The sequence below is a fragment of the Eriocheir sinensis genome, chromosome 67, assembly GCF_024679095.1.
Source record: "Eriocheir sinensis breed Jianghai 21 chromosome 67, ASM2467909v1, whole genome shotgun sequence".
NCBI classification, from domain to species: Eukaryota; Metazoa; Arthropoda; class Malacostraca; order Decapoda; family Varunidae; genus Eriocheir; species Eriocheir sinensis.
In genome coordinates this window covers 980001-993165 of record NC_066575.1, presented here as the reverse complement: position 1 = coordinate 993165, position 13165 = coordinate 980001, and the positions used below count along the sequence as shown (strand labels likewise).

Sequence of the window (13165 nt, the reverse complement as noted above, 5' to 3'; positions counted from 1 at the left end):
TCAAACTTCGTCCTCTTGGCAAAGTTCATAATAACTCTCTCTCTCTCTCTCTCGTTTTCGTTCTCGCTCTCATTATATACGAAACCTTTCATCAAATATTTCATTTTAAACGTCTGGCGCAGAAATTCCCTTCGGTACTCCAAGATATTGTGTGTGTGTGTGTGTGTGTGTGTGTGTGTGTGTGTGTGTGTGTGTGTGTGTGTAAAATAGAAATCTCTTACTTTTCAAAAACAAAACATACTCTCTTATCCTAAACCTCCACCGCATTACCCTCCCACCATCTCCCTTCAGCCCCATTGTTACCTCTCTTCTTCCCACATTTGTTATCCACCCCCTATACCAAAATCCCCCCTTCCTACATTTCTCCTCACAGCCACCAGCTACTTTTCTGCCCTTTCGTTGCGTGGCACGTACGTAGGTCACAACCAATCCTCTTTCGTCGCATAGAAAACAGAAATTTAGTTTTGTAATTTTTTAAACAAGAATGAATAATGGTTGGGAATTGATTTTACCTCCTCCTAAACACCCTTCTCTCATTCATTCCTTGTTTTCCCCTAAATCTTATTCTTTCCCCACTGTATTTTCTCCTCCGCCTCCCCCATCACAACCTTCCTTCTCCTCTCGTCTCTCCTGCCTCCCTCTCTCCTTCACATGTAATATTTCTCTCTCCACCACCTTTTCTTCCTACATGTATTTTGCGCCTCTTCAACATGCCCCCCTACCTTTTCCCTTATTTTACTCCTGCCTTCCACCACACACCCCTCTTTCCCCACCTACCATCATTATTTATTTTCCTTTCCTTATTCTTGTCCTCCATTGCACACTCCCCCCCCCCCTCCTACCAACATTTCTTATTTATCTACCTTTATTCCAGCCCTTCATGACATTTTCTCTCCTTCCCTTTCACAAAACCCTCACTCCTATCCTTTCTTCCCTCTGCCGTTTTACTCCCTCTCTCACACAAAGTACCACCATTCTCTCCACCCCTCGCTGACCCCTGACCCCCTCGCTCCACCCTTCCACCGACCTCGTTATCCTTATCGCTCCTCGCCGATAACACGTCTTTGGAAAGTTGAAAATCTTCTGATAAAAATCTTTGTGAGACTATCAAGAAATGATCATGCATAGTTTTCTCTTCTGCATAAAAGAGTTCCCAAAGTTTGATTGTTGTTGTCAAAATTATTTACGTTGACTCTTTATATTGGACAGTTTTTCAGTACCGTGGCGAGTTTTTTGGACACATTTAATTCTGATAAAAATGTTGATTCAAACACTATTGTAATAAATTAGATCACGCTATTTAGTTCGCATGAATTTTCTCTTTTCAAGGGTAACTTTTATGTGAGTCGAATCAGAAATTGTTACAAACTAAATATTGCTTTCACCTCTATGGAAATACAAATGACGCTAACTTTGTATTTTCATTTCGTTAATGCGAATAAAGATCTCAAATAATTAAACATTTGAAACCAGCGCTTGCAACGCGAAGATAAATATATAAAGGCGTTAATAAGGACTAAGAATAATGCATAGTCCAAAGAATAAATATATACTAACTTAAGCAACTTGAAGACTGCCACAGAATCGCCTTATTACGGAGGATAGAACCCGTTGTTAAGCAGAATCGAGCCACCGGAGGAGGCCCGGATCGTCTTCCCGCCTCTCCCGCATCCCAATAAAGGCTTGGAAACGATGTCGAGGCGAGCGAAAATACGGTATCCATTTAAGTGTTTCGTAACTTTTTGATATCTTTATTTTTTCTCGTTGTTGTCTTCTTGAATATATTTTCTTGGTATTCATTTTTTTTCCTCTTTTTTTCCTCTTTGTTAATGATAAGAGTTAGTTAGAGGGAAGGCGGTGGCTGAGTGGTTAACGTGACGGCCCCGCGTTCAGGAGCTCCAGGAGGGACGCGGGATCGAATCCTGGCCGCCGCACAGTTGAGGTTTTTCAATCACCGCCGAGTGGCCTAAGACTACCCACATGCTGGCCTGAAGACCACCCATCAAACCGGGCTCTAGATAACCTCTCCAAAGAGAGGCTCAAAGATGAGTTCCGGGGGGGCAGCATGAGCCAACACAAGATGGCGCCACTATAAACACTCGCCTGCGCCAGAACGGGCTGGGCCGACCATCAGGCCCCACCGGGAAGAAGCCTTGGGCCGACCATCAGGCCCCACCGGGAAGAAGCCTACCGGCGCAATAGGCCGCGACGTAAAAAAAAAAAATAATAATAAATAAATAAATAAAAAGTTACCGGCTAGAATTCGGCCAACAATGTGTTTTCTCGATTTTTTTTTCTTTTTACGTGTTGAATGTTTGCCCGTTTAACATTATCTTTTCTCGTTTTCTGAATGTGTCTTTTTCTTTCATGCTGTTTCCTTTTCAGTTGTATATACCCTTTGCATATATTCATAGATTAAAATGTTCGTGAAATTGTAATTTATTTTCCTCTCGTTTACACTCACAAAGCGACGAGACACAAAGCTCCTGACAAAGAGCACCAGAAAAAAAGTATAATTATTTCTCCACCGAAAGAGTCTGAGACGAGCGCGCAAAGGGCAATTATTTTTTATGCCCGCCACACCACACGCTCCCCTCACCTTGATAACAAACTCAGGTGCTGCAAAGAGACCCGTGGAACACCTGTCCTGCCCACTTGCCCCACACACACACACACACACACACACACACACACACACACACACACACACACACACACACACACACACACACACACACACACACACGCACACACACACAGACACACACACACACACACACACACACACACACACACCTGGCTGTTAATTAATTATACTAATCGTTTACTCTTACACGTCAGCGCTGAACACGGCTTCGCAAGTTGACTTTCAAACGGCGACGCAGATTAGCTCATTAACTTCAATAAATTAATCCATATATTCATCCGAGCGATTAAGTCATCCACCCTTTAATGCAGCCTTTCTTCTTTTTCTGCTTCATTCATTCATTTATTAACTCGTCTTTCGTTTTTTCCTTCCTTCCTTCCTTCCTTCCTTCATTTCATCCTTCCCTCATTTTTTTCTTTCCTTTATCATTAATCTATTCCCTCCTTCATTCTTTCCCTTCAGTTTTCTTTCTTTCCTCTTTCTTGTTCTCCGTCCCCTTCATATCCCTTATCGGTATCTTCACTTTTTACCCTTATTTACCCCTCATCATCACTTCCCCGATCTGCTTTCTGTTGTTTCCTCACACCGTTACCTCCTATCCCTCCCCTTTCTCTTTTCCCCTCCAACCTACCTTTCTCTTGTTAAAATTCCAAACGTCCTTTTCCCTTGCCTGTCATGCTCTCTGTTCCTTCTCTTGTTTCAGCTTTTCCCGCTTCCCTCCTTTTTCTTCTTTCCCCTCCAATCGACCTTTCTCGCTTTTGTTAACATCCCAACCGTCCGCTTCTCTTGTATCTCTCCCTCTCTATCTCGTCTCCACATCCCCTTCCGTCCCTCCCCTCCTTCCTTCCCTTTCCTCCCTTCCTTCCTTCCTTTCCTCCCTTCCTTCCCTTCCCCTCCCCTCCCTTCTATTAATGACGACTGGCAGTGGTATAAGTTAAAATTTTGGCGCGTGACCCTAACGTGAAACTAAATGGTCTGTGCAGCTGGATGGAATGACAGAGGTATTATTATTATTATTATTATTAATATTATTATTATTATTTTTATTATTATTGTTATTGTTATTTAAGGTGAGTGTTGGTTGGTAATAAAAGCGTAATATTAATGATTTTTTTTTATAGCATGGATTTTATCATTGTGTATTCATTTGTAATGTTTTCACAACCCTCGATCTCGTTAACCGTTTATTACCCTCACGTTAAACACACACACACACACACACACACACACACACACACACAGGCAAACGTAACCACCCCCATACCATTAACCATCATAGCCCACCACCACCTCCAAAAACAGTAACTCCCATTCACCACCACCACTAAAGCAACCTACCACCCACTCCCAATCACCACTCCCCATCACCGCCACTCATCACCTCTCATCACCATCCACAGATCTGCCTGGAGCGTCGCCTTCACAACGTCACCAACTACTTCCTGATGTCCCTCGCTGTGGCTGACCTCCTCGTGTCCTTGGTGGTGATGCCCTTCGGCGCCATAGCGGGCTTCCTCGGTGAGTAATGATGATGAGGAGGAGAGGAGAGAAACAGCAGGGGGAGAAGGCGAGAAAAGTGGGTATACAGATAAGGTTCTCGCTGAAATATTCGTACATCAGATAGCGGGCTTCATCGGTGAGTGGAGATGAGGGGAAGAGGAGGAAAGGAACAGCAGGGGGCAGAAAGGATAGAAGGAAGTAGACAAATAAGGTACCCGATAAATTATTCCTACATCAGAACAATTAACAAGTTTGCTCCATTCAACTGTACATTCCTACTGACTTTCCAATTCTTCCTGTTGTTCCTTCTCCGTCAATCCCGTTCGCCTTTTTGCTACACTGAATTAAGAAGATAAATGATGAAGATGAGATTGCTATCGTTTTGAAAGGAGAGGAAAGGTGGAATTAAATATTGAAAAGTGAGTTTGGAGATTGAAAAGGTGAGAAAGACGCGGGAACGAAGGAAGGCAAGAAGAAAGAAAGGAAAAAAGTCAGGAGGGAAAATATAGGGTAAGAAAGGAAAGAAATAAGCAAGGAGGGGAGAAAGAAAGGCAGCAATGAGTAAGAGAGAGAGAGAGAGAGAGAGAGAGAGAGAGAGAGAGAGAGAGAGAGAGAGAGAGAGAGAGAGAGAGAGAGAGAGAGACGGGGGGGGGGGTAATGAGCGGAAAAGGAGAGTGAAAAAGTGAAAATAGAAAGGAAATGAAGCCGACGGAAAAGGTAATATGATGGAAGCTGACGATGCAGGGAAGAGAGAGAGAGAGAGAGAGAGAGAGAGAGAGAGAGAGAGAGAGAGAGAGAGAGAGAGAGAGAGAGAGAGAGAGAGAGAGAGAGAGAGAGAGAGAGAGAGAGAGAGAGAGAGAGAGAGAGAGAGAGAGAGTCATTACTGTCATTGTGTTGATAATTTATAGATAAATCACTTATAATCACGCGTCATTTTACAATACTCAGTAACACATAAAAATTAGTAATACTCATTTATGAATTACTATCATAAAAGTAGACGATATAGTGGGCCACAATAATGATAATAGGGATAGGAATAATAGTAATAATAATAATAATAATAATAATAATAATAATAATAATAATAATAATAATAATAATAATAATAATAATAATAACAACAATTACAACAATGAAATCACAGTCATCAAATCTGTATCAAAAGGTTCACAAACGTGACATTTACCCATTGACAGACAGTGAAAGCCATTATGCATATTGGCCATAAATTTGCACATTCATTGCTTTGAGGGGACGAGGGAAAGGGGGAGGAGCGTTGTACATTGCTTTTCTCGCTTCCTTTATTCCTCTCCCCTTCATCTCTCACCTCCCTTGATTCTTTTGTTCTGCGTGTGTCCAAGTCTGGAGCATCAGAAGCCTACAAACTTGTTGCCAGAAAGAAGACATCCCCCGTCACTGCCATCTATGTCCTTCCTGGTTAATTATAATTTATCTATTTTTTTTTTTATAAACTGATGAACAACAAACAATCAGTGTTGCTAACATCTTCCAATTTTATGTTAATAAGCTCTTTAGAAAAAAAATCATCTTAGCTCTGCTAATACTGAAAACATTCCCTCGTTTTCAAAATATTAGACACAATAAAACTCCTTTTCTTCACTGATGTGTCACTAACACACCCCGGGCCATGCCGGTGCCAAATCTTATTTAATGAATACAAAATATTTGATACACAGTTTCAAATAGTACGTATAGCTGGCTTATGAGAGTGATGCATTGGGGGTGAAGCGGCTGCGCTGTAGCTACAGGACTGTTGCTTGAAGGTTTAGTGCGGTCACTCTTCTTAGGCACAGACTGTATGTCGGCATACTTCCGGCAGGAAGAAAAGTTTGACGTTGAAAGGTAGATGCGAAAAATGTTTCAAGCAGAATGTCATCACGGAGGTATAGTTTTCGAAGAGAAACTCCATCAGTTCCATAAGCCATCTGAGGATTTAAGCACGAGGGGGCATAGATAACATCATTATTAAAAGTTTAAAAATTAGCCAGAGTAAAGTCGGACAGGGGATGAGAGAGAGAGAGAGAGAGAGAGAGAGAGAGAGAGAGAGAGAGAGAGAGAGAGAGAGAGAGAGAGAGAGAGAGAGAGAGAGAGAGAGAGAGAGAGAGAGAGAGAGAGAGAGAGAGAGAGAGAGAGAGAGAGAGAGAGAGAGAGAGAGAGAGAGAGAGAGAGAGAGAGAGAGAGAGAGAGAGAGAGAGAGACTGGCTGCTAAATTTTTCTTGTTAATGTATGCGGAGAAAAGCTGAACGTGTAGCTTTTGTATATGTAAGCAATTTTCGTTATATAGATAAATGAAAGTTTCGTTCAGGTAATTCAGTTTGCTGCACTACACACATTCAGGGTAAGAAGCGGGACAAAAAGTTCTTTCGGTTTATTATCCAAAAGGCCAATATTTCTTTGATTTCTTGGAAAGTTAAAAATACATTACCGTCGGACCTTTCAGCCTTTTTCTATCAAGTCAAGAGTTTCAGCGCTGAAGTTTTTTTTCAACGAAGAACTTATCGTCTTCTTGCTGTTTTCCTGTCAATAACTCCCTGGAACACAATTTTAAGGTAGCTGCCTTTTTATCATAATCGTTGAGCGACGGTAAGTGATGGACGGCGGCGCTGACGGAGAAAAATAGAAAATATGAAACATGTTTTTCACTTACTAATTGTTTATCATGTTGAGAGAGAGAGAGAGAGAGAGAGAGAGAGAGAGAGAGAGAGAGAGAGAGAGAGAGAGAGAGAGAGAGAGAGAGAGAGAGAGAGAGAGAGAGAGAGAGAGAGAGAGAGAGAGAGAGACAGACAGACAGACAGACAGACAAGCTTCTTCAACTGTATACTCTATTTACAGGAACAACGCTTATCGAGACTTTTTAATACCCTTTTGGGGGGGCCTTTGAGCTGCCTCCTTTGCTGTACGAAACACACACACACACACACACACACACACACACACACACACACACACACACACCTCCCGTGGTACAGTTGGTTAAGAATCTGCAATGACAGGATTATAACATTTAGCTGACTGATTACGACCCCCACTCATGCAGAAAGATTTATTCGCTGACAAGGAGCGGTAACTGTCCCCAGCGACGCAAGGGTGAGAAGAATGTGGTGTCTGAGGTCCCAGCGGTACCCATAGATCAGTTCAATGAGATCCAAAGCTTTTTCCGGGAGTGTACTTGCTGGCGATCGTGACTCCAACACGTGCTCAGGCCGTGGTGAATTACACTGACACTAACCTGAAGCAATAACAAAATAGACGTTATCTGCATAAGAATGGGTAGAACAGACACACACGGATAGCCATACAAACACAATGGGACAGCAAGCATCAGACTTACACACAAAAACAGAACAAACAAACAGGCACAGACACACCGACACGCAGACAGGAGGTGGAAGTCTCAACAGTAATGACACACGACCAAAGACCTTGAAGCAGACGTCCGGACCGTGAGGGAATATCTTGTGTCTTATTCCTGCCCCCCACCCTCTGAGACGCCCAGCGGGGGTGTGCTGAGCCTAGACTTGTCCCAGAGAGCCGCGAGGTAATATTGCTTAATTAACACTTGGCGTTACCTAGGGAAGAAGCCGGAGGAAGGAGATGTGGAGGAAGAGGAATTTGAGGAGGAGGAGGAAGGGGAGGAGGAGGACGAGGATAGGAAGAATAGGAAATAGGAGGAGGAGATGGTGGGAGACGTAATGTGTAATGTTCCTTGACTGATTAATATTCAGGGTTGATAATTATTCTGAGGGAGTCGTAGTTATAGTAGTAGTAGTAGTAGTAGTAGGAGGAGGAGGAGGAGGAGAAGGAGAAGGAGAAGGAGGAGAAAGAGAAGGTGGAAGAGGGAGGGGAAGAGGAGGAAGAGGAAAAGAAGACAGTCAAGCTTCTTCTAAATGTCGTGAAGGTGAAGAATGTCACGTTAATATCTCCTCCTCCTCCTCCTCCTCCTCCTCCTCCTCCTCTTATTTCTGCTCCCTTTCAACCCATCAGCACCAACCTACCTGTCCACCCCACCTGCTTTCATGGTAATTGATTGATTCCTTCCTGTTCTCGTGATTATGGAGAAGGAAATCTTTGTTGTGAGGGAGAAGGATGGAGGAAACAGAGGTGAGGGCGATGGAGGGGAAGAAAGAGAGGTGGGAATGATGGAATGAAGGTCAGCGGGAGGGAGGAGCAGAGATGTAGTGGTCAATTAGTTAGGATAGGTGAGGGGAAGTGGAACAAGGCAGGAAGGCAAGGGAGGGAAAGAATAAAGGGGAAGGAAGGTGCGAGGAAGGTGTAAATAATGAAATACAGATGTAGGACGATTGTGCTTGATGGAAGGTTACGGGAGGGATGGAGAGGTCAGTTAGGGTAGGTGAGGGGCAGTGGAACAAGGCAGAAAGACGAGGGTGGGGAAGGTTACATAACGAAAGGTGTAAATAATGAAATACAGATGTAACGTAGGGCGACTGTGGTGGAATGAAGGTTGGGGGAAGGGACAGAGATGGAGAGGTCAATTCGTTTGTGTAGGTGAGGGGAAGTGAAACAAGACAGAAGGGCAAAGGAGGGGAGGAAGTAAAAGGGAAGGAAGGTACGAGGATTGCGAGATACTGAGAGATGTAAGCAATGAAATATAACTCTAGGGCGATTGTGATGGTTGTTATGGGAAGGGAGAGAAATTATTTAACGTTCACCCAGGTAGAGACATAGCTATTTGCAGGGACTGAAGATATTACTGGGAGTGTGAATGGAGATGTAAGGAAAGAGGAGGAAAAGAGTAGTTACGTTTCTCTTTAGTTAACTGAAAAGAAAATGTAAAATTGCTAAGCTGTTAAGTGGAAGGAATACATACAGGAGTGCAATAACGCTACAAATAAAATAAAATAATAAGGATGGAACTTAATCTCACGTAGAACACGCACAATTTCTTTTAGGAGCAGTAAGAAGCGGACTTTTTTTTTCATTATTTTTTTTATGCCCTTGCACTGTTTCCTCTGCTGTAAAAAAAATAACACACTATCCTCTGTTGACAGCAGTATTTACGTCTTAACTTTACATTCTTCTGTTGGTATTTTATTCCTTTGGTTTTTCGTCCTATATCTTATAAGTCTCCATCTTTTTTTTTAATTTATTCATTCCTCTATAACTATCCTTTCTCTTTTTTTAGTTACCTTCATTTTCCCTTCCCTCTTCCTCTCCCTCATCATTCCTCCTCTTTATTTTTCACCATTATTTGCATTTCACTCATTTGCGCACCTCATTCCCATTCTCTCGCATTCAATTCATTTTTAATTCCTTCCTTCTCCCGCGCGGTCGTCACCTTCATTTTTAACTAATTCATTCCTCTTTTGGACCTATTCCTCTCCTCTTACTCGCCATCATTTCTCATATATTCTTCCTCCATTATTCCTTTTATCTTCCTGTCGCCGTCATTTATCATACATTCCTCCCTCCGCTCCTCCTCCCTCCTCTTAGCCTCTGTCATTTCTCATTTCCTCATTCCTCTTCCTCCTCCTGCGCCATTCGTCCTTCTTCTCTGTTCTTTAATTTACACCACAAGACGCACGAGACATTTCCTGGTACACTCGGAAGCCCCACTTGGTCTTCCTCCTCCATCAGTCAAAGCCGTAAGCCAACTAACCTCCTCCTTCTCTTCCTCTTCCTCCTCCTCTTCCATTTTCTCCCTCTCTTCCTCCTAATCCTGTTCCACCTTCTCTTTCTATTCCTCCTCCTTTTCCACTTTCTTTTCTTCCGCCGCCGTCTTTTTGTTCTGTTTTTCTATCATACTTTTCATCCTCTTGAGTTTCTTAGCCCAGGGACCATATTCTTTCTCTTCCTTATTTCTTCCATACTCTTCGTCCTCTTGAGTTTGTTAGCCCGGGGACCATATTCTCTCAAACGCTTCCCGGCTCACACACCTTTGACAGGGCTTTCGTAGAGGCTTGGGGCATTTTCAGAGGTACTTCTATGACCCTGGTTTGATTTGATCCTTCTTCTGTACCCTGGACCCAAATAAACTCCCATGAGAAACCGATTGATCTCATTTTTGGCCTTTGGAAATAGTTGATGTGAAAGGAGAAAGCGTCTGAGAATACCGATCTGTCCTCTTCTCCGCCCGCACCGGTCACTGACTCGTATTTAGGAGAGTTAAGCTGCCGGAAAAAACAAGAAAATATAGGGAAGACTCAGTAGAAGATTAGGGATTAGTTGATAAGTAACACTGGACGGGGAAGTGACGGAGGGGAAAGAGAAGGAATGGGGCGAGAAAGACCTAAAGAGGAGAGAATATAGAGAAGGATAGAGGCACCGGGAATGTAAAGAACGGGAAGGGAAAAAGGAAAATAGCAGAGAATAAGGAACTGGAGGAGGAAGGGGACACGGGGAAAGTAAAGAACAGGGAAAGGAAAAGTAAGAGAGCAGAGTATAAGGAATTGTGTGTGTGTGTGTGTGTGTGTGTGAGAGAGAGAGAGAGAGAGAGAGAGAGAGAGAGAGAGAGAGAGAGAGAGAGAGAGAGAGAGAGAGAGAGAGAGAGAGAGAGAGAGAGAAGACGTGAGGGTGGGCGTCTAGGCGTGTTCTGTGAGGGGTTGGATCTCATTAGTGGGTTCTAATCCTCCTCCTGATCCCACGATAACACTTGGGTCCTACCCGCTCGCAATGGTTTGTCTCTTTCTTCGTCTCTTTCCTCCGCCTCTCTTTTTGATACTAATTAATAATTCTTTATTCGTAATAGATACAGTTTTTGGTGACATTAGACTATAAAACAAATATTAGAACATTAGAATTTAAAGACTAATAGCCAGATAAAGTATAAAAAGTAAACTAAAAAGGACATAGTATAAGACTCACTCACTAAAATGTACATATGTCATCAGAAATATATAAAAGTTCCCTCTCATACAGATCTGCCAATTTTCATCTCCTTCCATGCAACGTGTCTTTGCTATTAAAGAATTTCTGCTTAGGTAAAAAAAAATTCGTGATATTCAATACTTAAAAACTTCAATATAAAGTTTACATTCGATAACATACATGACGAGCACGAGAGTAAGACATTCTTGAAAAACTGTGATATTTGTTGTACAGGATGATTCAAACCATTGATAAAAAAACTTAACATTCTTTTTGCAACAATATGTCGAAGGTGGAGAGTCATGATATGAGGCAATAAGTATGAACGCGTGCGCGGGTGCAGAGCCAAAAGTCTGCGGCAGCACACTCTCCATGCGACACACAGATCATCGATTCTAGGGTCATCAAGATTCCAAAGCTGACATCCATACAGTGACACACATTGATTATTAAATAACACTACTTTTGATTGCCATGCTGTCGAACGAAACTGGATAATGATGACATTGGTCCTCACCTTCATGTCCCTGGCCACAGGTTCTAAGTTCACTAGACTTTCACGAGACGATATGATGTGACCCAAATGATTTACAGAGGTGGAAATCATTACGGGGCTTATCGTAGTTTTGCCTGTATGCTGAATGACACTCTCTCCAGGCGCTTAGTTCCATGGATACAGTCCAATATAATCAGAGAGCACCCTCCACCCGCTGTTTACTTGACCGCCAGCTTGGCCACTTGGGTGGAGAATGTTATTAACCTCATGTTTGTAGTCCTTAGGGGGAGGGCGGCAACAGAGACTTTATGTAATGTGTTTCACTACTATTCCTCGACGTATTTTTCTTTTTAGTACTTTTCTTTTTAGTCTTTTTAATCTTATTTGTTCTTTTGAGTTTTCCTTTTTAATATTGTATAGATATTGTAGTTATTCCAAAATGTTCTTATTCGCATGTTTTTGTTTGTCTTGTTTTTTTTTCGTTGTTGTTGTTACTTTCCTATCTTCTCTAAACGCAATTTCCTCTTTCTTTTTAAACTGGTGGAACAAAGAGGGGCCTCGTTTTATGCGTTGTCATTCTTTTCTTTTATCGCCTCCAATGTTCTGCCTTTTATACATTTTCTTTCTATCTGTAAACTTTTCCCACTTTAAAAATAAGTTGTCACGTTAATCCAAACAATCTATTTTTATCTTCTGTTCTTTTTCCAATTTTTATTCATGTCTGCATAACTACACTTTTTCTTCTTTCTCTATTTATGACTCTCCTACTTCTCTTTGTCTTCCTTTATCGACATTGTTGTTTTCGCGTCTGACCCACAAACATGATGGCGTAAAGTACAATCTATTTTTATCTTCTGTTCTTTATTCCTATTTTTATTCATGTCCTGCATAACTACACTTTTCTTCTTTATTTATGACTCTCCTACTTCTCTTTGTCTTCCTTTATCGACATTGTTGTTTTCGCGTCTGTCCCACAAACATGTTAACGTAAAGTACCTTCCTCCCCTTCCCAGACTCCCAAGACACATTTCGTTGTCAAATTATGGCGGCAAGGCTGAAGCTGTGTATGATCTTTTATCTTCCCCAAGAGTTATGTCTCCTTGATTTTCCCTCTGCGTTTTAAGGATTTCCGTTATATATGTTTTCGGATTTGCATTATGCGTGTGTGAAGTCCTTTATCTTCCCACGCAGACCTCCGCCTTTGTTTGCCTTATACCCGCCAGCAATATTTATTCTTTTTTTTTTTTTAAGTTTATTGATGGTGGGAGTATTTATTGACTTGCTGTCCTTCATCTCTCTCTCTCTCTCCTCTTTGTTTGCTTCCTTAAATAATGTTCTTCATATTTCACTTCTTTTCTGTTCTTTGTTTTCCTTTCGTGTGTTTTATTTGCTTCTCTTTTCCTTCTTGCTTTCCACCTCTTTGTTTATCTTTACCCTTCTGACTTTTTTATCTTCTTTCTCTGTCTCCGCCTCCCTCCATTCTTTATCTATTTTCTTTCACATTTTTGAGAGCCGCACTAACCTCAATCTCCTGTTCTTCTCTATTCGTTGTTTTATTGTTGTTTGCTTTTCCTCATTTTTCCCAACGTTTTTTCATCTGCCATTGTCCGCTGTTATATTTTCCTGCCCCTATTTTTGCCTTTTTTTGGGGGGGACTTTTCCAATTTCTCAGT

General features: G+C 42.0%; 1 protein-coding gene across 4 annotated transcripts in view; it reads left to right on the top strand.

The window, feature by feature from the left end:
- The window catches only part of LOC126987900 (beta-1 adrenergic receptor-like), a 101285-nt gene that overhangs the window by 69381 nt on the left and 18739 nt on the right, over positions 1 to 13165 (top strand). For all 4 annotated transcript variants that reach the window (XM_050845400.1, XM_050845399.1, XM_050845401.1 and 1 more), the window contains one exon: positions 4048 to 4165. In XM_050845400.1, the coding sequence (XP_050701357.1) occupies positions 4048 to 4165 (118 nt within the window). The remainder of the gene's footprint in view (positions 1 to 4047; positions 4166 to 13165) is intronic.